Source organism: Lissotriton helveticus, chromosome 3_1 (assembly GCF_964261635.1).
Source record: "Lissotriton helveticus chromosome 3_1, aLisHel1.1, whole genome shotgun sequence".
NCBI lineage: Eukaryota > Metazoa > Chordata > Amphibia > Caudata > Salamandridae > Lissotriton > Lissotriton helveticus.
The window spans coordinates 31,084,941-31,110,773 of NC_136061.1; the positions used below are offsets into that span (position 1 = coordinate 31,084,941).

At 47.4% G+C, this 25,833-nt stretch overlaps 1 protein-coding gene across 5 annotated transcripts in view; it reads left to right on the forward strand.

The window, feature by feature from the left end:
* The window catches only part of ADCY10 (adenylate cyclase 10), a 4,100,562-nt gene that overhangs the window by 3,875,942 nt on the left and 198,787 nt on the right, over positions 1-25,833 (forward strand). For all 5 annotated transcript variants that reach the window (XM_078679137.1, XM_078679136.1, XM_078679138.1 and 2 more), the window contains 3 exons: positions 2,966-3,170; positions 3,259-3,355; positions 6,522-6,637. In XM_078679137.1, coding sequence (XP_078535263.1) covers positions 2,966-3,170; positions 3,259-3,355; positions 6,522-6,637 — 418 coding nt within the window. The remainder of the gene's footprint in view (positions 1-2,965; positions 3,171-3,258; positions 3,356-6,521; positions 6,638-25,833) is intronic.

Genomic DNA, 25,833 nt, shown 5'->3' on the forward strand with positions numbered 1-25,833 from the left:
TGTCCTGGACCAGAGGCTGGTCAATGGAGTCCAGGCCCAGGGGCCTTCGCCCCGGCCCTCCCGGAGCTCTGACTGGGTCAGACCATTCACACCACCGTACAGGTGATCCCTCTCGGGCCCATGGAGCTCTGTCCTGGACCTGAGGCTGGTGAATGGAGTCCAGGCCCAGGGGCCGGCGTCCCGGCCCTCCCGGAGCTCTGACTGGGTCAGAGCATTCACACCACCGTACAGGTGATCCCTCTCGGGCCCGTGGAGCTCTGTCCTGGACCAGAGGCTGGTGAATAGAGTCCAGGCCCATGGGCCGTCGTCCCGGCCCTCCCGAAGCTCTGACTGGGTCAGACCTTTCACACCACCGTGCAGGTGATCCCTCTCGGGCCCGTGGAGCTCTGTCCTGGACCAGAGGCTGTTGAATGGAGTCCAGGCCCAGGGGCCTTCGTCCCGGCCCTCCCGGAGCTCTCACTGGGTCAGACCTTTCACACCTCTGTGCAGGTGATCCCTCTCGGGCCCGTGGAGCTCTGTCCTGGACCAGATGCTGGTGAATGGAGTCCAGGCCAGGGGCGTTCGTCCCGGCCCTCCCGGAGCTCTGACTGGGTCAGACCTTTCACACCTCCATGCAGGTGATCCCTCTCGGGCCCGTGGAGCTCTGTCCTGTACCAGAGGCTGGTGAATGGAGTCCAGGCCCAGCGGCCGTCGTGGCGGCCCTCCCGGAGCTCTGACTGGGTCAGACCTTTCACACCACCGTACAGGTGATCCCTCTCGGGCCCGTGGAGCTCTGTACTGGACCAGAGGCTGGTGAATGGAGTCCAGGCCCAGGGGCTGTCGTCCCGGCCCTCCCGGAGCTCTGACTGGGTCAGACCTTTCACATCTCCATGCAGGTGATCCCTCTCGGGCCCGTGGAGCTCTGTCCTGGACCCGAGGCTGGTGAATGGAGTCCAGGCCCAGGGGCCGTTGTGGCGGCCCTCCCGGAGCTCTGACTGGGTCAGACCTTTCACACCACCGTGCAGGTGATCCCTCTCGGGCCCGTGGAGCTCTGTCCTGGACCAGAGGCTGGTGAATGGAGTCCAGGCCCAGGGGCCGTCGTCCCGGCCCTCCCGGAGCTCTGACTGGGTCAGACCTTTCACACCTCCGTGCAGGTGATCCCTCTCGGGCCCGTGGAGCTCTGTCCTGGACCAGAGGCTGGTGAATGGAGTCCAGTCCCAGGGGCCTTCGTCCCGGCCCTCCCGGAGCTCTGACTGGGTCAGACCTTTCACACCTCCGTGCAGGTGATTCCTCTCGGGCCCGTGGAGCTCTGTCCTGGACCAGAGGCTGGTGAATGGAGTCCAGGCCCAGGGGCCGTCGTGGCGGCCCTCCCGGAGCTCTGACTGGGTCAGACCTTTCACACCACCGTACAGGTGATCCCTCTCGGGCCAGTGGAGCTCTGTCCTGGACCCGAGGCTGGTGAATGGAGTTCAGGCCCAGGGGCCTTCGTCCCGGCCCTCCCGGAGCTCTGACTGGGTTAGACCTTTCACACCACCGTACAGGTGATCCCTCTCGGGCCCGTGGAGCTCTGTCCTGTACCAGAGGCTGGTGAATGGAGTCCAGGCCCAGGGGCCGTCGTGGCGGCCCTCCCGGAGCTCTGACTGGGTCAGACCTTTCACACCACTGTACAGGTGATTCCTCTCGGGCCCGTGGAGCTCTGTCCTGGACCAGAGGCTGGTGAATGGAGTCCAGGCCCAGGGGCTGTCGTCCAGGCCCTCCCGGAGCTCTGACTGGGTCAGACCTTTCACACCACCGTACAGGTGATCCCTGTCGGGCCCGTGGAGCTCTGTCCTGGACCAGAGGCTGGTGAATGGAGTCCAGGCCCAGGGGCCGTCGTGGCGGCCCTCCCAGAGCTCTGACTGGGTCAGACCTTTCACACCACCGTACAGGTGATTCCTCTCGGGCCCGTTGAGCTCTGTCCTGGACCAGAGGCTGGGGAATGGAGTCCAGGCCCAGGGGCCTTCGTCCCCGCCCTCCCGGAGCTCTGACTGGGTCAGACCTTTCAACCGTGAGCTGAGGAGAGGCAGCCACAGGGACCTACAGAGGTGTATCTTGGGGAGGGTGGACGACAAGGGTCAGCTCCTGGCACCCATGGGCCTACCACGCTTCTGATGGGACATGTCTGAGCCATCCAGCCTGGGTGCCCCATCCCTGGTGTGGAAGGATACGATGACCTGGCAGTCCCCAGGGAGCCCAAAGTCAACCTTGTCACATACTCTTTACTGGAAAAGCATCTAGTTGGGTCTACAGTGCCCCTCTCTTCTCGCAATAACTGTCTGGGGAAGGGGTTCAGGCTTTCGTGTAATCCGGGTGGCAGAGCGAGGCTTCTGAACAGAGGCAGCTCACAATTCTGAACACTGATTTACAGCCGCAAATGACGCTTTATTTTTTTCTTTTATATATAGTATGTCTCCAGTGATATTGAGTGACTCATTTCAGGCATACCTGGGGACAATAAATGGCATACAGGCATACGTTTTTAAATACCCTCGTCGCCATACCTGCTGTTTGGAGGTTAGCTCTCAAGTCTGCTTTAAGCACTGAATGGTGTGGCGATGATGTATCACAAGGAATATAATACCTCAAACGAAGAATATTGGATCAGTGCAGTGCCGTGCAATGTGCCTATGTAGGATATGTGTTCATATAATAAGATTCATGGGTTAAAGGGTATTTCATTTCACATATTCTCACCAGACAGAACTGAGATTACTAGTTAAGTATAGGTTTGAGTTCTGATCTAAAGTAAAGAAGGGTTTAACCAGGAATGGATATTGAAGGACAGCTGAAGGCTCCCATTGAGATGTTTTAGGTTGGCAAGGTGCTTTGAGGCCTCCTAATTCTGCACTTACTGAATGTCTGCCAAGTGCCTAGAAGCGGTTGTGTCATTGTTCGACTGCTTCGATAAGCCTCTCTCATACATCCCTTTCCTTTGTTTATTTTGCAGATTATCTTGGCCTACATGGATTGTTTTCAGTGCTGCCAGATCCTGGGCTTCAGGGAGCGCTGTCAGCGGTATGAGCTGATGGCTATGGACCGCAGCAGGTACTTGCCAATGACCAACGATGGGCTGCTAGTGATGGCCAAGCTTGCAAAGGCCATGGCCAACACCAAGTTGTGTTTCGGTAACCTGAGCCAGGCTGTGGAGTTCGGTAGGTGCTTCGCTGACCACGCTCTTCCTGATTGTCGTGCTTTCGTGGTCTACTGGGACTGAACCCCCTCCCCTTTCCTGCATTTCAGGGTACCGTTCGCACAAGCTGGCTGGCTTGCTGAACAGCCCGGCTCTGGAGATCGCCGTGCTTCCCATTATGTTTCAGGCACTCTTCCTGGAGCAAAGGTGAGTGGAGACCGTAGAGGCCTGAGCTAGGTCTGAGGGGTCAGCGGAGGAGGGTCGGGGACCAGGAGTCCAGGGCTCAGCAGGAAAAGACAACTGACTCACTAGTAATCCCATTGCTTGGAGTCTTTTCTTCCCTTTTCTGATCAGTACCTTGTGAGTAGTGCATGCCTCCAATAGACAAGCCTTCAAAAAGCTAAAATCTCGTAAAAAACAAAGGTGTCAGCAAATCCTAATCTTCTGTCCAGGGATTATCATGGCTGTGTCCACCCTTAGCATATCCTGACAAAAAGCCTGTATAGATACTTTCTCCACCCCAGTCATCCTGGAAACCATAGATTCCCCTTTGCAATGATCCAAATGGACCAGAATGGACTGAGGGCCAAGTGGACCTGGCTGCTAGTCTGCAAGTTTCCAAAAATGATAGACCTTGTAACACTCTTCTTGACAGAACCTGCACTCCTAAACTATGATAAGCAGAAGCAACCAGAGACTTTATCCATGACTAAGGCTGTGGAAGGAAAGTTTGAAGGTCGTCTTACCTGCGCCAGATGATCAAAAAGAGCCTCTGTATTCCATAAAGAGGATACTCACACCAGATCCATCCAAAGAATAAAGGGTGACTACTTCCAGAGAAGCAGGTGTTGGAGAACAAACAAATGGGTAATGGAATATTATTTAAATGCTAAGAAGAGCAAACCTTGATAACAAAAAAGGACAACGTTTTTGAACTAGTCAGTCAGAAAATGTCATCAGAAAATGGTGTTCGTTATATAGAGAGCCTAAATCTCCAAACCTTTTAGCAGATGTAAAAAGGGAGAATTGCGAGCACATCCAGAACTAATCAAAGATCCCCCTAGAAACCAGAGCTCTCGTAGACCTGCAATCTTTTGAACTCCCATTCCTTTCTCTAAACACTTTCATTTCTGCCCATTGGATTCCTAGAGTAGCCATCCTGAAGGCAGGACAAGGCATTCACTAAGCAAATGATCAGATCTTGTTGCCTAAGACAACTTTTTCTAAACGACCTCCAGTAACGTGAAGAAGACTTAAGAGCCGACATATCCTGGACGCTTGCACATCAGCAGCTGGTGCTCCCAGCAAACCCCGTCCCTGTAGGCCATTCTGCTCAACATACTGGCCAGGCGGGTTAGCAAAGATAAAGAAGGCTCTCCTGGGGCAGGTCTGGAAAACCCAGGAGAGAAAGAACTCTTGGCAAACCCTAGTATGGGCAGGTCATCAGAGCCAGCAGAGGAAGCAAGGAAAAGCCACCCTAAAGGGAGAAATCCGAATGACTGCAGCTTTCTCTCTCTAGCCTGCTCAGAACCTTCAAGGTTAGAAGGAAAATGGGGAAAAGCACAGATGACCTGGGCTTTAAGACCTGGCTACTCTGACAAGCTGACAAGTTGTGCTGCTCTTAGTGCTCAGTGTCATCTCTGGGGAATTACCTAACAGCGCCAATAGCCCTTTGCCAGACAGGAGCTCTATAAACTTCGATTAATAAAACATGACAAGGCTCAAGGCAGGGGCAGGAGAGAGCATCCCATCCACAGCCTTCTCTCCGCTTGCGGTGAATTTGGGGAGAAGAGCATCATTGACATTAGCAAACAAGTCAGTTACTGACTTCCCATTTCTGAATACTCTGAAGCAATGATAGGATCCATCTGAGCATAAGAATTGAACCTCTGGAACAAGGAGCACCACTGTGGTCCTCTCAAAGCAAGCGGTGGGGATCCACTCTGGGAACATTGCTGCAGATACCATGACCATGACCTTCGGATCCACCCGCCGCTCCGACCTCTCAATGCGAATAATAATAATAATAATACTGACACTTATAAAGAACGAACAGCTACCCCCAGCAGAGGTGTCCTGGCGCCCCAGCAGCAGGCAGCACGCACAGAGGAGGTCCAGGCACCGGTCCCATGCATTAGTCTGACCTAAAGAGCCACGTCTTCAGCGCTTTCCTGGAGTTAGTCTCTGAATCAGTGTGGCAGAGGTTCCCAGGGAGGGCGTTCCACACTTTGAAGAGCGCAATGCGAAGAACACAATGCGAAAAAGACCAAACTGTATGGTTCCCACTCTCTCTCTCAAACCTTTCCTTCAAGGAGATGACTTCAGAATGGCATTTCAAGTCCTAGTCTCTCCCATCTCGATGGAGGCAAGGCCTTACTCAACTGTATTCTAGAGACCCCTCTTGCACCACTAAAAGGCATCCTTCAGGGATGACTTTTACAAAAGACTGAAACCCAACGCATCACCCACACGCTAAAGAAGTTACTTTGACTTACCATACAAGCCTGTATTATCTTCAAGGTCTGCTGCATCCCATGCATGGCCCTATGCCCTGTCCTCCTGATCTGGTCTGGGTTTGTATGGAATGTGCTTGAGTAGGAGTCCTGCGGAGCACACGTGTCTGGGTGGTTGGTGGAAAGCGATCCAACTGGTCAGGTAGCTGGGGCCTGAGTTGTGTAGTGCTTTGAATGTGTGTGTGACGAGCTTGGATTGAGTGTTTTTGTATATTGGGAGCCAGTGTATTTCCCTGCTGTGTGGTGTGATATATTTAAGACAATGGCACTTGACAGCCAAAAAAAAGATTTGAAGCAAGCAATGCCAAAGCGAGTAAGTCTGGTTTTAGAGTGCTAATACATGCAAACAGCATTTGTTCTTGCCTGTGTTTGTATGGGTTAGCATGTTAGAGTTTGATATGTTGGTTTTGTCAATGCTTGTTTAAAGTGATAACTGGTGAAGCTGTGCACCTGCGCAAGGGAGGGGAAGCTTTCACGAAAGGTGCTTGCACAACACCAGTACAAGTGTGCAAATCCTGTACCAACAGCTTGGAGCAGAGCTGATCTACTTCCATCAAACTTGATGCCCATACCACCTCTCTGTCCATAATCTTTCCAAGTGCAAAAAGAGTGAGAAAATAAAGCCTGGAGTAGAGTTTGAGTTCACTCTGAGCCTTTGATGACAGTTCCATCCACGGCCTCAGTTAGCGGGTTTAAAAAGTTGAGGATGAACAAGATCTAGCCCGCCCCTTCCACACCACTAAGCCTATGATAAGAGCCTCCAGCATGCTAATAAAAGTTGGACTGCCTGATGTTCTTGCCAACAAGGCACAGTGCACACTGCCTTGTAACTGACTGGCTTTACTGTTGTTTTGGTGCAGGTATGAAGAGTGCATTGAAGTTGTGTCTTTCCTGGAGCAGGTCATAACAAAGAACTCGACAATCATCGCGCAAGCCTGGTTCAACATCGTGTGCCTGGAGATCCTCCTTCAAGGCGGTGAGTGTTAGAAGCTGTGAAGATCTCGCAGGGTCAACAGGACTTGGGGTCCCTGACCGGTCTGAGCAGCCGAACCTAGCTCAGCTCATGCAGCCTTGCTCTGGACTGCCAGAGAGTCCTCACAGACCAAGGGGCATCCATTCACCAGGGTCCTATGGCCATTGAAAAAGTCACTTCCACTCTCAGCGCAGTTCTCTGGTGTTCATGCATTAAATAGTTAAAACCCCTTCCAAACTAGCGGTCAAAAGAGCTTTACTCTCTGGATCAGGGTTCTCCTAACTCGGTCCTGGAGGGCCGGATCCATGCCAGATTTTTTAACATATCCCCATTTAGATAAATGTAGTTATCATAAAAACATGGCATAGATCCGGCGCTCCAGGACTGACTTTGGAGAACCCTGCTCTGACTGAACAACACAATCCTTCAGCCAGCACAAGACCAAGAAAAACAATCAATGCAAAGCTAATAGGTCTTGCCTATATGATATCCTATAGGTTTGTCAATGCTTTTTAGCCATGTTGCACGGCAGCATGGCCACCGTGCAACATGGCTAAAAGTAAAGGAAGAAAATAGTGATATGACACTGCTAGTGTGTCATAGCGCCTTTTCCCCATTACTTTTAGCCATGTTGCCTGCGGCTAAAAGAATATTGACAAAGCCAAAAAGTTCTTGCATATGTGAGAGCCATTTGGCTTTGTCAGTGTTTGTTTTTTGTGGACGAGACGGAGCAGGGCGCTGCATCATTAGTAACCAAAAAGCAAAAAAACCTTTAATGTTTGTTTCTCTCACTGCTGCATCCGGAGCTTGTTTTCCATCACGTTAAAGAGCAGAGGTCCAGGTACAAGGGGGGCTGTCTGTCTAACGTTCATGCAGAATCTTCATGAAATATCATCCTTGTGTCTTGCGTATCAACATGGAAAAAACCTGCTTTGTGTTGTCTCGACAGAAAGCAGACAACCATATTATTCATTTATTTAAAGAGTTTTGTATAGCGCGAACGTGACCCTTAGGTATCAGAGCGCTTCACATAAATTTAGGTAGGTTAGCGATACATTTTGCATAGTCGACATTTCACAATGAAAAGATTTGGGTAATTATACAGCAATAAATATTAACAAAGTATAAACAGACATGTTAGATAAAGTTTGGTATCAATGAGTACAGGAACTTCCCATATCAGAAGTTCTGTCATGTATTTTCCCCGTGTAGTCTCCCTTCCTGAATCAGGTGCGGAATAGTACCGTCCGATGTTCTCTTCAGTATCGCTGGCGATTTTTTCTTTTCTTACATTGTTGTTCTGTTTGTCACTCCTAGGTTGTGGTGTTAGTGATGCACTATCTTGATTATGGTAGGAACTTACTCATTAGGAAGATCTTAGCTTCCCTCCTAAATGTTGCTGTGTTTGGGATTTTCCTAATGTTTGGAGGGAGTGAGTTCCATATTCTGGGGGCTGCTCCTGAGAAAGCTCTATCATAAGTGTTCTTCTTTCTGAAGATGGGTTTTCTCAGCAACAGCTCCTTAGCACTTCTGGCAGGTCTGCTTCCACCTGATAACTCAATTTTGTGGGACAAGTATCTTGGTGTGTTGTAATGGAGTGCTTTGTGGGTAATACATGCCATTTTTAGTTGGATCCTGGCTTCGTACGGGAGCCAGTTTAACGCTTTCAAGTGTGGAGAGATATAGTCGCATTTCCTCGATCCGGCGATGAGTCTTGCAGCTGCATTGAGACATGCTTTTAGAGGTGCTGTGGAGATTTTAGGTACATCTGCTAATGTTGTACAGCCATATTCAATCCTCGCGATAACCAGGGATTGGACTGCTAGTTTGAGATCCGCAGTAGAAATGAATGGTTTTATTTTCCTAATATAGTTCAAATGGAAGCGGGCACTTTTTGCCATTGCTTTGATGTGGGCTTTCATGTCTAGGTCCTCATCTAGTGTGATTCCTAGTGATTTCGCTGAGTCCACTAGAGTAGGGGTGAAATTTAGTGTTGTGATCAGTTTTGTCCATTCCTTCACTTCTGTTTAGTTGTTCGGTGGTGTGATTAATAGGAATTCAGTTTCTGTGCATTTAGCTTCAGATGATTGCTAGTTAACCATTGTAATGATATTTTCAATGCCTCATTCGTAACCTTGATGTCTTCCAGAGATGTGATCCTGATCTATATCTGCGTGTCGTCCGCGTACATATGGTAGGAAATCTTTGAGTTACGTAGGATCTCTGTAAAAGGTTCGACATATAGGTTGAAAAGTGATGGTGATAGTGTAGATCCTTGTGGGACTCCAATTGAGTTAGGGCATGATGGTGATAAGGTCTGATTGACCAGGAATCTTTTCTTTCTATTCTGGAGGAAGTATTCAAACCATTTCAGCACATTTCCAGATCTTCCCATCCTGTCCTGAAGTCTTGTTAGTAGTTCTGTGCCTAGTTATACTGAGTTGTGAATGTGGGAGGCTTAGTGCCCCCTTCGGGTTACACACATGTATATTTCTGTCGTAAATTCTTTAATCCAGTAAACCATTCTGCTAATGTTAACGTTCTTCAATGTCATTAAAATTATGAACCAAACACTTCCTCGCCACTACACGTCAATGACATTACTAGTTAAAAGTCAAGCTTGAAAGGGGCGCTTGTTCATAAGTAGTCATTACCTTTAAAATACTTTGAAGCGAAATGTGGTCAAGTGTGATGTATTTAATGTATACATATTTATTTATTGGTTTAATTATCTAATTTCTGTATTTATGTGTATTGCTATACCCTTAAGAAACAAGGTTTCTTTACTCACACCCAGAAGGGGTTTCATTGTATTATTCTGTGTCCAGGAGAGCACAGGCAGGCATGGAATGGAAGCAAGCCAGCTGGCCTTCCATTTGGAGACAGGTCGGGGAAAGCTGAGCAGTACCCCCCTCCCCCCACACATCCCCTCCCCCTGGAGCCCTTCTTCTGACCACTGTTTATTGCCTCTGGTGAAAGTGACGGCGTCAGCCCAGGGGCATGAGAAGATGTGGACCCCGGGAAACACACAGGGCCACATGTATCAAAATAGAGTTTTGCGATTCTCAAATTGAGATTTTTAAGCAAATCGCAATTAGAGAATCGCAAAATGCAATGTATGTGGGATTTGCTAAAAATGTTGCCAAACGTACATATTCCTTATTTGCGAATCGCAAATTGAGATTTGCAAATAAGAAATATCTTCCCATTCATTCCTGTGGGCTAGGAGGCCCATAGGAATAAATGGGAAGGCATTCTCAATTTGCGATTAGCAATTAGAGAATCGCAAATTGAGAATGCAATTTCAAGGTTGCAAGGGTGCCAAAAGGACACCCTGTTACACCCCTGAAATATGTATGTGTGCACATGTGGCGAACATACATGCCCTAAGGGCATGTATATGTGATATATAGCACTTTTAAAAAAATCAAAAAAGTGCTTTTTTAAAGAAAATTGCAAATTACCACCAACTTGAAGTTGGTGGTAATTTACAATTCCTTAAGGCCAAATAGCAAATTTCTGGTGCTTCTAGAATTGCATTTAAGGAATCGCAATTTTCAATTCCTTAATTGCATTTGAAAAGTAGAGAATCGCAAATTTTGCAGGTCTCCATTTTTGCAATAGCCTTTTGAGATGATATATCCCAAAAGACTTTTTACAGTTCGCAAACGGGTCGATTGTGAGAATCTGCCCATTTGCAAACGGGGAAAAGGCTTGATACATATGGCCCACAGTTCCTTGGATCTGGAGGAAACCCTGTGCTTCAGAGATGTTTACCAAAATGTGGAATATCCCATGATGCGAGCTGTCCAGATGTGTGCTCATATCCCACAAATCTGGCCGCGAAACGAGGCGAAGTGTGAAAAGTAAACAGCAACAATTAGAAGGCTTTGGTAGCACTAAGGCAGGGTGCACTATCTCCTGTGAGGGCATATCTGCATCAGCAGATGTACCCCTGCAATATCCTTGTTGATCCGGGATATTGTAAGTGACCAGAGAAGCCATAGTAAGTACATTGTCTGTACACTTGTCATTATGAGTTGCCCTGCTCCATGATGGCTTCTCTGAAGTATGGGATGATTGGTACCAAACATCTCAACGTAATACACCTGCACTGATTCCAATGTCAGATTTATTAAACATTGCACTCAGAGGACCCCTTAAAGGAGTTCTGATCTCATGGGGTGAGCACCTGTACACTCAGAGGTCGAGAACAATGCATTTCCTGGGAGAAGGTGTTCACACCTCCACCCTGGTCAGGAAGAGCCATTGTGGCTGGGAGCTTCAAAGGCCTCGCCACCTTGTAACGCTACCACAGGCTCTCCTGTTGAAAGGAGCAGGCCCCCCCTTCCTGTTCTCACCCTCCTTTGGCTGGAGAACAGGCGGGAAAAAATGAACTAGAGTAAGAGGTGTGTCTCCCTTTGCCAACTCCACCACATTTCAGTGTCCATTATCTTGAAGATGGTGGGGCTTATCCATTCAGGGCTAGATCTATGTACTCCTCCCACAGGAGGTGGGCATAATAGAGTGTAGACACCCCAGGTAAGGGGCCCATTGGCCACTACCTGTCACTCCCTTGTAACACCCCTAAATCTAGTATTTAGGTGGCAAACCCAGATCCTGCATTTCAGTTCCTCATGACCTACGAAGGGTCAGACAGCACAGAGTTGCACCAGTAGAGAAGACTGCAGAGAAATAATGACTTAACCCTAGTGCTACCGGCCTGTCTGCAGCCCTTGATGATCCTGCACCAGAAGATGACTTGTCCCACAGCCCATCAACCTCCACAACCTTGGGAGGACTACCTGCTTTCGACAAAGATCAGGATCTCCCCAAAACAGCAGATCTGTTCACCAGCAACAACTTTAAAGTAAAGGCCTTTGTGACCAGAAGAACCATGAAACCCTGCTCCTGGTTCCACCTCTGCACAGACGCCTCTGGCACGAGTCCTAGTGGCCCTTCAGTCCCAGTGAGGTTCCCTAGCACTCCAGAGCCCATCTCCATCATGGGTTTACCCCTCCCGGACTCCTCGACATCGCCTGCAGCCTCAGCACGGAGATCTCCTCAACTGCGATCTGCTCCGGTGTTACGTGGCCCAAAGGGATATTGTTGTCTTAAGTTAGCATGAGCATGTTGCAGCCTGCATGCTGCTTTTTGCATGTTACTACGTCTTTATGTTTTGCAATATTTTCTATGACTGCTTTCACATGAGAACTCATCATTGTGTTCACTCTCGGCATGTTCCTTGGATTTTGACTGAACATTGTGTGCAAGGGCGAACAACAATGCCCCTTGTTATTTTGTTCTGACCAGACCTTAGCACTTACACAAAACATACTGATACAGCTGTTGTTTGGACAACGTTCTTCGGTTTTTAGTGGATGCATGAATAGGTAGCACACACTTGTAGAGGGACCATTTCATAGAGAAGAGCGAGGCAGCACCTATTATGTAGATCTACCATCTATAGGCTAAGGTATGGAGGTCTACTGACAGAGCCCAGAGCTCTTCTAACATATAATAATACTGCTCCGTAGCAAGGGGAGGGAGGTTAGGCTCTATTGTCTTTCCATAATGGCATCTCCCTTCATGATTTATGGACTAGTTGCTATGCTGACAATACTTGTACTATGAATTTTCCTGCTTGTTGTGGCATGTATACTGCATGTTAGGGCACGTTAGTTGAAATAAATATTTTCAACTGTTTCGTGTCTGTCAGATCTTACTGTGGACAAGTACAAGTGTGCGAGCAAAAGGGTGTGTCTTGTTACCGAAATTCCTGAGAGATTTGGGAGTGTTGTGTTCTGGGATGTCTAATCATTTGTTTCTCTGTGAGTGAGTAGGAGAGCAAGTGACACACTATAGGTAGTCAGTCCTGGGCTCGTGGGTACTAAGGTGGTAGGAAGACCCAGTCCCTATATATCAAGGTCCTGTAATCCTGCGCATAGTTCTGTGTTTGTGCGGAATCCTTGCAACATGGCGCATCATCATCATCATCATCTTTATGCGATCAAATTAGAAATGACCATAAAAGGACGCATAATAAATGCATCAATAAAAATGTTGTTACAAAAATATTATCATTAAAATTCCCAAAATGTTTTTCATGATCTTAGAATAAGATGTGAATGCATTAAAAACATAATAAAAAGGCAGTTCTCAGATATTAGTTCATTAAAATGTACGATCAGCTTAATGGGCTAAATGTCAACCCCTTCCTCTTCTTCATACAGGTCCATAAGAATGTTGCTACAGAGTAGGAAACCAAGGGGTCGGGTAGTGTTTTTAAAAATAATAATACTACCCGGCACTGCTTGTGACCCATTTCTCTTTAGAATTCGCTTCAGGTAGTCCTTCCTTTCGCTCTCATAGAGCCCACAGAATAAAACTATGTGCAGTTCAGTTTGGGGTGAGAAATTATCACACAGGCACATGATCAGATTGGAATGGTTGTATGTTTTTTCTGGATAACCAAGCATTAAGGGAATTAAATTAGTGCGGAATCTTGGCAGTATAAATCTATGGTGTGCGCTATTTATGTTGGCTAAATAGGAAAAGTCTCCCACCGTAGGCGGTGGGTTAAGGTGATAAGCATGTACTGTAGATTTCTTTTGGTAATATTCCCTGGCGTACCAATGTTTAGTCTGGTACTTATTCATTCATGAGACCCCTGAGTAGCGCTTGTGCTTGTCAATAATACCCTCTCACCAATTTCCAGAGACGTCTGTGGTGGGGGGGCTTAGCCTCCTATATTTGATTTTATAGGTCTTTCAAGCTTGAATTTAAAAGTTTTTGTTTCTCTCTTTCAACCCGGTTTTGTGCTTCCTTTCCTCTGGTTTATCCTTTTCCATTTTCATTATGACAGTTGCTATTGAGGCACCTAACTGCGCGGCGGTTATGGCATTCTTGACTCAACGTGGAGTCCCTAATGCAGGGCCTTACTTTATCTTTGTTTCCGAGGCGGATGCAGCTTACCGCTTCAAGGTCTTTTACTCTTGGGTTACATTTCCGTCAGTGGATGAAAATGATAATTTGTTTCATGAATATACAGCAGCCGCAGTGCCACGGGCTTAACGCACTTGCTAGAAGTTCAATGGACGCCTGGGAGCATACCATTTGGTTTCAAGTCTCCCTTCTTCACCCTCTTTCTGTGGTCCGTATAGGCCCCTTATCAGTCGATGAGGCCATGTGGCCTGTTTTGGCAGGTTTTACACTGCATCCAAATTAGCTTAATGTTACACTCGCAGAGCTACGTTAGTTACATACAGCCCTCGTTGATATTCAAAGAAGTGTGATCCAGTTCATGTCGCGTGCGATTCAGTGGCTCCGGTAGGAGCTGCGCCTCCTCCGCCTGGACACAGCGGTGCCCTTGTCATACGCCCAGCCATTGTTAATTCAGTGATGGGCGGGCGTCTTCAGAATAGAGATGATTTGCCATATTGGTGGTGTTTTTCCCGCTTTAGCGGATTGCACCACCTGGAGGACGTGTTTGCTTCTGTGTATGCACTGTGGTATGTCATCCCCTCCAAAAAAAAGGTACAGCATGAACAAGGGGATGTCCAGCCCTGGAATTGGGGATGAGATTAGTGGGAATGTTCCTATTGTCGCCGATATAATTCTGGCCAACATCAAAGGTGAGACAGTTTACTTGCAAGTGTGCCAGCGCCCATTGGCTATGGCGGATGTTGGTCGGCAGCGTAATAGTTTGTGAGTAAGACCTGTTACTCAGGTACAGAATAAGCTCCCTGCTGAGAGGGAGGGTTGCCCAGTCTTTCCTAAAATTACCTCCAACTTCAAGGTATGTGTGCGACATGTGCACACATATACATTTCAGGGGTGCAACAGGGTGTCCTTTTGACACCCTGGCACCCTTGAAATTGCATTCTCAATTTGCGGTTCTCTAATTGAGAATCGCAAATTAAGAATGTCTTCCCATTCATTCCTATGGGCCTCCAGGCCTCCAGGCCCATAGGAATGAATGGGGAGGTATTCCTTAATTGTGAATCGCAATTTGCGATTCGCAATTAAGGAATATGTAGGATTCGCAAAATTATTGTTATCCTACATACATAGCGTTTTGCGATTATCAAATAGCGATTCTCAAAAAATCGCTATTTGAGAATTGCAAATGTATCCTTTGATACATATGCCCCTTAATCTCCCCGTGCCTACCAAAAAAAAGAAAAATTGTGTGTCCTCATGCAACGTAACTGGTGCTATGTAAAGCACTCTGATACCCGATTCAGATTCGGGTTAAGTTTGCGCTATATAAAACTCTGCAAAAAAAAAAAATCATCGGATCAACAGTTTGGCGGAGGAGGGTTACAGGATCGCACAGAAGGCGAGACTGCGCAAGTGAGACGCGACCCGCTGTGCCAGTTTGATGTAAAAGTCAGGCAGGGGAAACCACCTCAATATCGTGTCCCATTTTAGAATAAAAAAGTTACTGCTTTGACTGCAAAGTATGCCTCAGACGGTGAGAACCCTGCTCCTCGACAGGAGTTGGGCGGTGACCCTCCTGGACAGCGCAGCAGAAGTTACCATAGTACGGCAGACACTCCACCAGCATCTGGAGGCGAAAGCAACTGACATGTTTATTACATTAGGGACAGCTGACACTCGAGTCATTCCTTCAGATAGACTTTTACAAAGCGACCCTCCGAATTGAAGGTGATATTAAACGAATATTTAAAGCAGTGTTTTGGGAAAACCTCACTTCTGTAATGGCAGAGGTTGATTGGCCTCCCCCTTTTGTCCTCACTTCCTTCAGAGGGGAACATTTTATTATTCCTAGTTTTTTAAAAATATTTTCCTGATGATGACAAAAGGGCTTATGCCTCTAAATGGGCATTAGCCTTAGTCCCGGCGTTATATCGCAATCAGCCAGGTTGGGACAAGGGTTCCCTAGTTAATTTGATTCCTTTGCGTGCTACACCTCAGCCCCAACCACAGTATCCAAACAGACGAGACGCTAAAGCGCCCGTAGGTGAAATCTTGACCCAATTGGAATGTCAGTGTGTGATTGAACACTGTGTTTCAGCAATGACTAATACTCTTTTTTCCGATATTGAAACCGGTTCATATCGCATAGTTGTAGATTACAGACATTTAAACAGTCACGTTCGAATATTTAAGGTTCAAAACACACATAGCTCTACGTTAGTGAATAACATAATTCGCAAAAAATATAACACCACCTTGGAAATTTCCGATGGATTTTTCAGCCACGCTCTGACTCCTGAGAGCCACGATTTGACCGCATTCAATGCTTTAGGCAATCAGCACCAATATGCGAGATTACCTATGGGATATAAGAATGGCCCTGGTGTGTTTTCGGCATGCATAGTATCCCTTTTGCATGTGATCGCCCCTGATGCCTTCTCGTACGTCAATGACATATACTTGATGGATGATGAATTACAGCCGCATCTCTTGCGAGTAGACCTCATTATCATACATTTTGCAAACTTTGGTTACAAACTCAATTTTGCTAAGTCTCACATCGCCTTCTTGGCGGTACTTTTTCTTGGTTACAAACTAAACAATGAAGGTAGGGGGTTGGCACCCCACTTTCTGGAGACATTTGCACAATTGCAACCTCCATCTACCCTTAAAAAATTGCAATAATTGCTGGGACCTACATTCCTGATTATGCCCAGCATATCAAACCTCTTTACTCATTGAGACAACCTACTTTCTCGGCTTCCTGTTGGCTTCTGGAATATTTTCCTCGGTCTCTGCAGTCTGATATGCTTGCGACCAACTTCTTGTTAACACAGGACAATTCTACAAATGTAGTCATAAGGATTGTACCAGGCACGTTGGGTTTTACTTACTTGGTGTTCAATGAAGGGGACACCTCACAATTGCTTATAAATCACATTTGTTTACTTCAGCTGAGATGCTTTTCTCTTCTACAGAAAAAATTTTGACAGCTGTCCAGATGGCGATTCTGAAAGAGCACTCTCTGGCTCAGGGTAAACGCATTTTTATGGTTTTGCCGGTACCTGCTTTAGATGCAGTTACAAAAGCTAGTGTTCCAAATTCCAAAGCCTTGCATTCACGTTGGATACAATGTGCTAGTTCTTTGACGTCAGCTGATGTCAACTTTATCTTTGATCCTTCTTTACAGGCACAGGAGATTTTATAATATGAGCATGTTCATCCTCCTCCTTTATCTTTGCTCCCACTTGATCAGTACAAATGCATTATTTACACTGATGGATCTGCACAGCCAGCCATTGGTTCTAAACATGCTTATTCTGCTGCCTGCACGATTGCCGCAGGAAAGATTGTAGTTGGGGATTTTAAATTATCCTTAGTACACACACAGTCTCTTGGTGATTGCATTGCTCAATTGGCAGAGCTTCTTGCTTTGGTTTTGGCCCTTGAATTTGCTGATACAGATGTTCCTACACTTGCGATTTGTTTTACTGTGTACAATCCTTCAATGACAATTTGTTCTTTTGGACACAAAATGATTTTTGTGATTCTAAAGGTTGCGCAAATAAGCATAAAACGCTTTGGGTCCGAGTGGCCGCACTTAAAGAACGTTTGCCGCTCACACATGTTATCCATACTTTGGGCCATCAGCTTGTGGGAGTACATGCGGTGCTTAATTCTCTGGCTGATGAGGCAGCCAAATCTGCAGTAGCCCCTTGTTCAGTAGCAGCAGTCACAAGGTCTATGACTAAAATTAGTGATGATATTTTAGTGGCTATTTCTGAAATGACGGAGGGAACAGAGTTTCCCCAAGGTTTCCCTTCACTTTATTCATATCACTTGTCTTCCGATCAAGTTCCATTTGCAAATATCCCATCTGTTGGGGATCGGCTGATTCCCAGCGAGGACCGCAGAGTTTCTTTGATCATTGCCACTCAAGAAGGCGTAGCTTCTGCGCATGCTGAAGTAACAGCGACAGTGTCTCTTTTACCACAGCATTTCTGGTGGGGTGGTTTATATCAGCAAGCATACAAATATGTACTTTCTTGTGACATTTGTCAACAAATTAAACCTTCTACTGATGCTTATCCATCTCATACTCAACTTTACATTTCAAATCAACCCTTTGGTTGTATTTATCCTGATCACTGCGGTCCTTTGACATCTGATACTGCTCTTAAACATATCTTGGATTCCTTTGGGTTTGGCAGCAACGTAGTGCTGACGCTCGAACTGGCATTAAAGATTTGCATGTCTTTGTCAAGACAGTTGCCTGTGGCACCTTCCATTCTGACCAAGGTCCTGCGTTTGCCTCTAAGGCTTACCAGGATGCAATGAAGTCACTGGAAGTGCAATTTTCGTTGCCATACCTGCAATCCCCTCAAACAAAACATTTTATTTATGCAGCTTATAATGAATTTTGGAATAGGGCGTGGCCAAGATGGCAGTGAGTGCGGACACGCTTTATTATGCTCCGTGCCTGGCCTGCCACATTATACTGGAATACGCCATCAAGAGCCGTCTACCCGGGGTCTGATTTGCAGCGACGGTCCCCTGAGTGTTCGGTGACCTCTGATCGCAAAGCAGAGAGGGACAAAATGCAATGCATCGGAGCGGCACTGAGATCGCCCCTGACAGCGAACCTCGCCCGAGGCTGAGCCGCCTGACACCATCAAAAATCAAGGGAGTTGAGGAGGAGCAACAACGTGAGGTGACATCCCCTATTCCTGGAGTTCGGTACTCCTGTGGGGGGCGAGCACCTTGGACACCAAAACCCTCCCGATGCTGTATACCTGCCGCAGCAGCCAGCGTCTGGCCTGCGCATATTGCAGTGGGCCCTGGCCTTTTGAGGTGCACTGTATTCCACTTGCTGTGTCACTGCCACGAAGATCTGGCAACCAGTGGCTTAGGGCATGCCGAATCTGCGCTGAGACTCTCTCCCCACCTTTGTGAAGAGACTCGGGCCGGACCACCCTTGGAGGACTGGGAGGCAAACATCATACTAACTACTGCGACGCCACGTAGTAGGTGTGCTGTCGATGAGCCTGCACGCTCCTGCACCGAGGCCTTGCTGGTGGCGTGGCTGTGTGTTTCTGTCCCCCTTGCCCTAGAAGTTCTACCCGCACCAAGGATCTGGCAGCTTTCCTTGCGCCCTGGGGGCCACATAAGTGAGAGTCGCGCTGCACATGAAGAGACCTGCACTGTGTAAAGAGCTGCCAGGAGGCCCCCGGAGCAGCCGTTGGCCCCATAGGTGACGCAAGGACTATTGATGGGGTGCTCAAAAGCGGTGGGAAGGACGTCATCTTGAAAGGGGAAGAGACCCTGGACCCGAGTCACGTGGAGCATTACTCTGCTATATATTTGCCGCAGAGGCTTTCTGGGCGATTTGACATCCACTATTTAGAGTGGCCCGCTGGACAGAGCGAGACCTCACTTATGCTTATTTAGTACATGTGTCCTCTCTCCACCCTTCAGAGGTACTGGATTGTAGCAGTATTGTTGCATGGCACTCTGTGTTCAACAGTGTGAGGAGAAAACTAGTCGTCGCTCCACGAGACGAGAGCGGTCGACCATTAGACGACCCATCCAGACCCGCTATGTGGAAACTGCGGCCTGTGAATTCACCGTTATAGGACCCAGCCAGTACCTATATATACAATGGGAAAGCCACGGTTGGATAAAGCACAGCCCCCACCGCCTGAGACACCGACATCTGCAGCAGATGGCGAAAAGCACACCACAACAGGGTGCCTCTAACGGTAGTGCTCCACCAGACCACTCACATAGGTTCGACGAGCTGATGGCTGCAATATGGACATCAAGACCACGTTGAGGCCCAGAATAGATCCATTATGCATCGATATAGGATTCCTAACGGGTGATCACAAAAAACTCCAGGCCAGAGTGGAGGAGTGGAGGAGTTGGTATTGGCGTTAGCGCCCCTGCGCCCTACAGTGTACACTGCCACAGATCAAATTATAGCCCTGCAGCCGGAGGTGGAATACTTAGCGAATCGGGTGGATGACCAGGAAGGTCACTCCCGCAGGAACAATGTACGCATTGTAGAGCTGCCGGAGCGAATAGAGGGGCCAGCCATGGACCTGTATCTGTAACAGTGGTTCTCCAATGAAATCCTACAAGGCAACGGCTCAAAATTATTTTCCATAGAAAGGGCACACAGGGACCGGGGTGGCTGTCCAAGCCCAGGGAACATGCCTCGACCAGTTTTGGCAAGATTGTTTAACTACAGGGATAGGGACCACATCCTATAAAATAACTAGATCCAGGGGACCCTGGCAGGTGGAAAACACAACTGTGCATATATACCCCAACTATACCCTGGCTGTCCAATGTCACAGATCCTCTTACACATAGGTTAAGCAATGCCTGAGAGAGCAACAGATACAATATGTGCTGCAATTCTCAGCCGAGCTGCGTATTCACCACAAAGACTCAAACATATATTGCTCTACCCCTTAAGAAGCCTGGTCTTGGTTAGATCAAAATGGGCTTGCACATCCTCCGCCCACTGTCAAGGCATATTCACGACCAGCCTGGAGACTAGTAGGCACAAGTAAAAGGCGAGGGAAGAACAGATCACAATGGCCTACCAAGGCGCAGGTGGCATCTGAGCGGGCGCAGGCCATAAAGACGGAGGAACATCTTAACAACGCCACAGTGTCTACTAAACCTGACTCGGACTTTAAAGTCAGACAGGAACGCCTTGTATATCTAACAGATTCACGGCGTGCAAAGCTACAAGGAGAAGGCCCAGACGTGACCCCCCAGTCTGCGAACAAACTTGGGTGATGCCCTGGAGTATGCAGAGACCTGGAGACGAGACTTTATGTCCAACTAGTAGATAGCGAAGGGACTGGTGGGACGTCCTGCATATCCTTTTTTGTTAAGTATTATTAACACATGGTAAACTGTGCAAATGTCGATGTCAATCTGAGGGTTGCCTTACTTAGTTTTTTATTGTTTTCCTTGCCGAATATGATGGACTGAGCTATGTGTTATCCTAGTGTTGGTTGATTATTAGACGGCAGCCAAAGTCAGGCTAGAACAGAATTCAGCTGTGCCCTCACAGAATGTTTGATAGCTAAGATAGCAATTGTTCTACAACTAGTTTGAAGGCATTTCAGTGCATGTGGCCCGGAAATGTTATCTTTGTTTAATGCAGTCTCTACTTGTTACTGGGTAAGACATGTGATGCAGTTGTGAAAAATAATATACAGTGGGGTGGCTAAGGGGCGATGGAGTGTACAAATAGTTCAAGTGGCTAGGTGGGGGAACTGCTTCTGTGGGGCTTCTTCCGCTCTCCCCACAATTGGTACTGAATGGTTAATAATGATTACACACTTGTAACCTGGAATGTGAGTGGGCTGGCAGGATGAGTCAAAAGACATGAAATATACCAATATTTACGTTCCCATAAGATTGCAATCGCATTGCTTCAAGAGACACATATCCCTGCACAAACATTGGCTTCACTGTGCAAGCGCTGGTGGGGCACGTTCATAGGCACCTCATACTCTGGATACGCCAAAGGCACCCTTAAATGGGTGGTACCTGGCACACCGTTGAAACTGGAACACACCCGCATCAACCCTCAGGGCCTCTACATGATATTAGAGGGTCTGCTGGATGGTTCCCCACTGGCACTTGTCTCTCTGTATGCCCCAAACACTGGACAGGTACAGTTCCTACAGACATTCACACGGTTCCTGCTTTTGGACCCTACAGCGCCAACACTTTGGGGAGGAGAATATAACTGTACATATGATCTCGATGTGGACCGCTTACATCCGCCGCACATGGGAGCACAATCCATTCGACTGGCAAAACACCTGAGGGATTGTGCAGACCACATGCAACTAAAAGACGCGTGGCACAGTCAGCACCCTGAAAAGCGCATATACTCCCATTACTCCAAGCTGTATGATCTCCACATGCGGATCGATGCAATATATTGCTCCATGGAAACCTTAGCCAGGGTAACACATACGGAATATTTAGCACAGGCATTATCTGATCATAACCCACTTCAGCAGCGCCTCTCGTGGGTCATTCGGAGGGCTAGGATCCTGACATGGCATCTTTCCATAGCTGCGCTTTGGGACACAACCTTTTGCGCTGCCATTTTACAGACAACATATTCCCAGGAGAATACAGGTACCGCTTCTAATAGAGGCATAGCATGGGACTCATTTAACGTAGTTGCCTGAGGACAGGCCATCAAGATGACATATGGCTCGCGCATGGCGCTGTTGGGGTATTCGCAAAGGCACGAGCCGGAGATTCAACAATGTGAAAGCCTGGTGCCCACAGATCCCCAGGTGATTCCTCTGCTGGCCAGGGCACAGCTAGCATACAAAGAGACCTTAGATAGCCTACATGGACTAGACTGCAAGCACTATTTAGCCTGGCAGCACACAGAGGGTGACAAAGCAGGCAAAATGTTAGCTTGACTCTTAAAAACTGACACTTCTCAATCCCCCATCACCGTAAGATATAACAATGAAGGGTTAATAGTAAACACGCAAGCGGCAATCAAAGACTACATTTACAAATATTATTCAGCTCTGTATAGGGTGCCTGTCACTAATAGTCTTCCTCAGATTCATAGCTTAATAACAGTGCACCTCCTGTAGGCCACAAAATCTCAACATGACTCATTAGAGGAACCTATTACAGCGGATGGAATACTGGATGCTATTACACAGTTAGCGGTGGGTAAATCACCGGGCACTGACTGATGGCCCTCGGAGTTGTACTCTGCTTATTCTGAACAATGGGTAACGCAGTTGGCAAACGTATATGAAGATGCTTTTGAAAGGGGAGAACTTCCAGCGTCTTTGTGGGAGGAGCTGTTGCTGGTACTACCTAACCCCCGGAGGGATCCCCTGCAAATGGCAACATTTCAGCCCTTGTCGTTATTAAATGCCGATTATAAACTACTGGGAAAAGTACTGGCTAATAGACTAATGGAAACGGCATCCCTCCTGATACACGAGGATCAAAATGGCTTTATCCCAGGGAGAAGTACTAGGCTGAATCTGTGCCGCCTGTTCAGGTTGCTGGACTGGTCTCATATGTTAGCCGATACCCTTTGTCTGTCAGCCTTGGATATCAAAAAGGTATTTGATACCCTAGGGTGGCAATACCTGATAGAAGTTCTGGGTAAATTTGGCATTGGTCCTAAATATTTTCTCTGGGTACGTATATTATATACAAACTCGCAGGCACGAGTCTGGACAGGGCGAGACATCTCTCCACAATTTATCATTGAGCGAGGCACCAGACAGGGTTGCCCCCTATCACCTATCCTATTTGCATTCGCCATGGAGCCATTTGCATGCAGGCTGCGCCAGCGAGTGCTGGACTGGGGTATCCATGCGGATAGACAATGACATATAATTTCGCTATATTCAGACGATGGGCTTGTGTACCTTCGAGGAGATAGAGCTGTACTGCAGGACCTAATGGTGCTCCTAGATGCCCACGCTCAGGCTTCGGGCCTCCAGGTTAACTGGCCTAAATTGGTAGTCTTCCCCTTGAAAGGGATCCCACTATATCAAAGACAGGGTATGCCCCGAACTCCACTGGAGTGGGCATTTGACACATTTAAGTATTTGGGGGAGCAGGTTTATCATTCCAGTGTGGACATCAAAGAAGGGAACTTGGGGAAGGCTGTGTCGAGAGCATGTGCAGCAGTACCGTTCTGGTAAGGCCTCCCCTTGTACCCCATGTGGCTATAGCTAAAATGCTCTTACTCCCGAGGCTCCTCTACTTTTTTGCCACCCTCCAGTATAGATCGCCAAAGTCTTTTTTTAAGGACCTAGAGTTGCTCCTGGTTGCGTTGATATGGGGGGGCTCAAGGTCAAGAGTGGTGCTCATCAAACTGCACCTTCCACATGCGTATGGGGGATTGGGGGCTCCAAATTATGCTGCTGCACAACTTCAATGGCCAATGAAATGGCTAGCGAGTGCCCTTGTGGCAGAAATGTCTAGCTGGGCAATGCCATTAAGATGCACAGCCAATTTAGAATGGCTTCGGGTTTCACCAACCGACACAGAGGAAACAAGGCAAGCAAATATGTTGTACCTAAGAGCCTAACAATGCCTTATGCACCTATGCTACCACTAGAGATCTTACGGAGCTCATTCACCTGTCATGACCGACCGGCGCTGGAATCCTGAGCAGCGGTGAGATTGGGTACCTGGGGTGATCTATTTACAAATGCGCAGTTGCAAAGCCTTGAAGGACTTATGGAGAACTTCGGTATCCCCATGGTACATTCCTGCTTTATGCGCTTCTGAAACGAAAATTCCTCCAAACATGGGGGAATGCGAAGAGGGAGCCAGACATATCGCAGGTGCTACAGACCTTGCTTACACATGGGAAGGGTAGACATGCGGTGATGGCATTATACAGTTCTCTCAACCCTTCAGGCATATTGGGACTCAGAGTTGGCAGTCACCATAACTGATAAACAGTGGATGCAGTCCATAGGGTATACCAAAATAATATCCACAAATGCTAGTTTAATTATTTGCACCACACATATTTAACACCACACAGACTAGCCTGTATGTACCCCACGTCGCTTGATATATGCCCTTGCTGTTTAAAGTCGGATGCAACGTTCCTCCACATGGTCTGGGCATGCCCTCGCCTGGGGGCATATTGGAATTAAATCACGGTAATCCTAGGGCGGGCAACTGACACACTGGTACCTGTGCAGGACCTGCACTTTCTACTTGGCGTCATCAGAGCGCAATGCAAATCGGAAACATTTTAATACATTCTTAGACCTAGCACTGGCACCAGCGAAGCGGGCAATAGCTATGTCTTGGAAGCAGAGTGCAATACGCATGTTTGGATGCTTGATCTCCGCATGGCATTGGTGCCAGAACACACAACACAAGTACTGACGACACCCCATAACTCCCCTCAGGCTCACCCGGTGCCATGGCAAGAATATTTGTCCTTCGTGGAAGGCACACTGAATGTATCTAGTCCCTCACAGAGCTGGGAGAGTCTCTCACCTATTGATCCGATAACAATACCATATAGCATACAGATACGAGTAACTTGGACACCCCCTCATGGCGCTATATCTCCTTCTTCATCCCCATCCCCCCGGCTCCTGCTCCCAAGGACTTCAAGGAGCATGCAGTTATGCACATAACTTAGCTCTTGCGCGACTCGCATCACTACACAAGTGTGGGTTATTCGAGATTGTATAGGTTTTTTCTTTTCTTCTGTAGTGTTTATAGTGTTTTGATTTGTGTGCACATGTGGTGACAAGGAAGGTCTGTTGCTTTATTCGCTTAGTATAAATTGGATAACATACAAAGATATATACAAAAAGTTAGTTTTTCCTCTTGTCACCAACATGCAGGGGAGCCTAGTCACTCACCAAGTGTCAAGTTGGTAAATGTCACTGTATAATATTGTGTAACAACCAATAAAGATGATTTAAAAAAAAGAAAATATAATTAATTTTGGAAACTGTCGCAGATGGAATCTGCAGTGCGTCTCTGCCAAATTGACCAAGCTAATTTAGAAAACCATGACTACTGGGGCTTACGGGCAGGCGTCCGGTATATAGTAACGGTTTCACAACGTGTTGCATGTTGCAGTAATGTCCTGTTTCCATCCATGTATGGGATTGTACATAGTTTGCTTTGGCCTTCCATTCCAACTTTGAAAACAGATTTCAACAAGCTAAGCAGACGTAAAACGCTATTGTTTCGACAAGAAGTCGCTCTGACATCAGCTCAAGAGACCTTCAAATTGCAGGTGGCGAGAACCACAATTGAGATACACTCACTGCTAAACATGAATCTCCCACTCCATTTTGGAGAATTACTGCACCAAATATTTAATGCTTCTGATACTGTGGGCCTTGCCCACTTTTTTAAACTTGTGGGATTCGGCCTTGTTTCTTCTTTTCAGACTATTTTTGGAGTAATACTGGCCTTTATCCATTCTATTTTTTCAAGCACCTTGGCAGGAGGATTTCCCCGGGTGCTCCTATTGATTTGCGGCGTTCTGGCTCTCTTATTATTGCTTCGCAATGGATGCTCGATCTGTGGAGCTGCCAAGCTCATTCCAGTTGCAGCTGTACCGTGATCAAATGTGGCAGCTTTGTGGTTCTATGACAGTGACGTCTTTTGCCATCGACTATAGGCTGACCTTCCGTTTTGCCTACTACACCTGCCTGCAACCTATGTTCCACTGTCTGCGG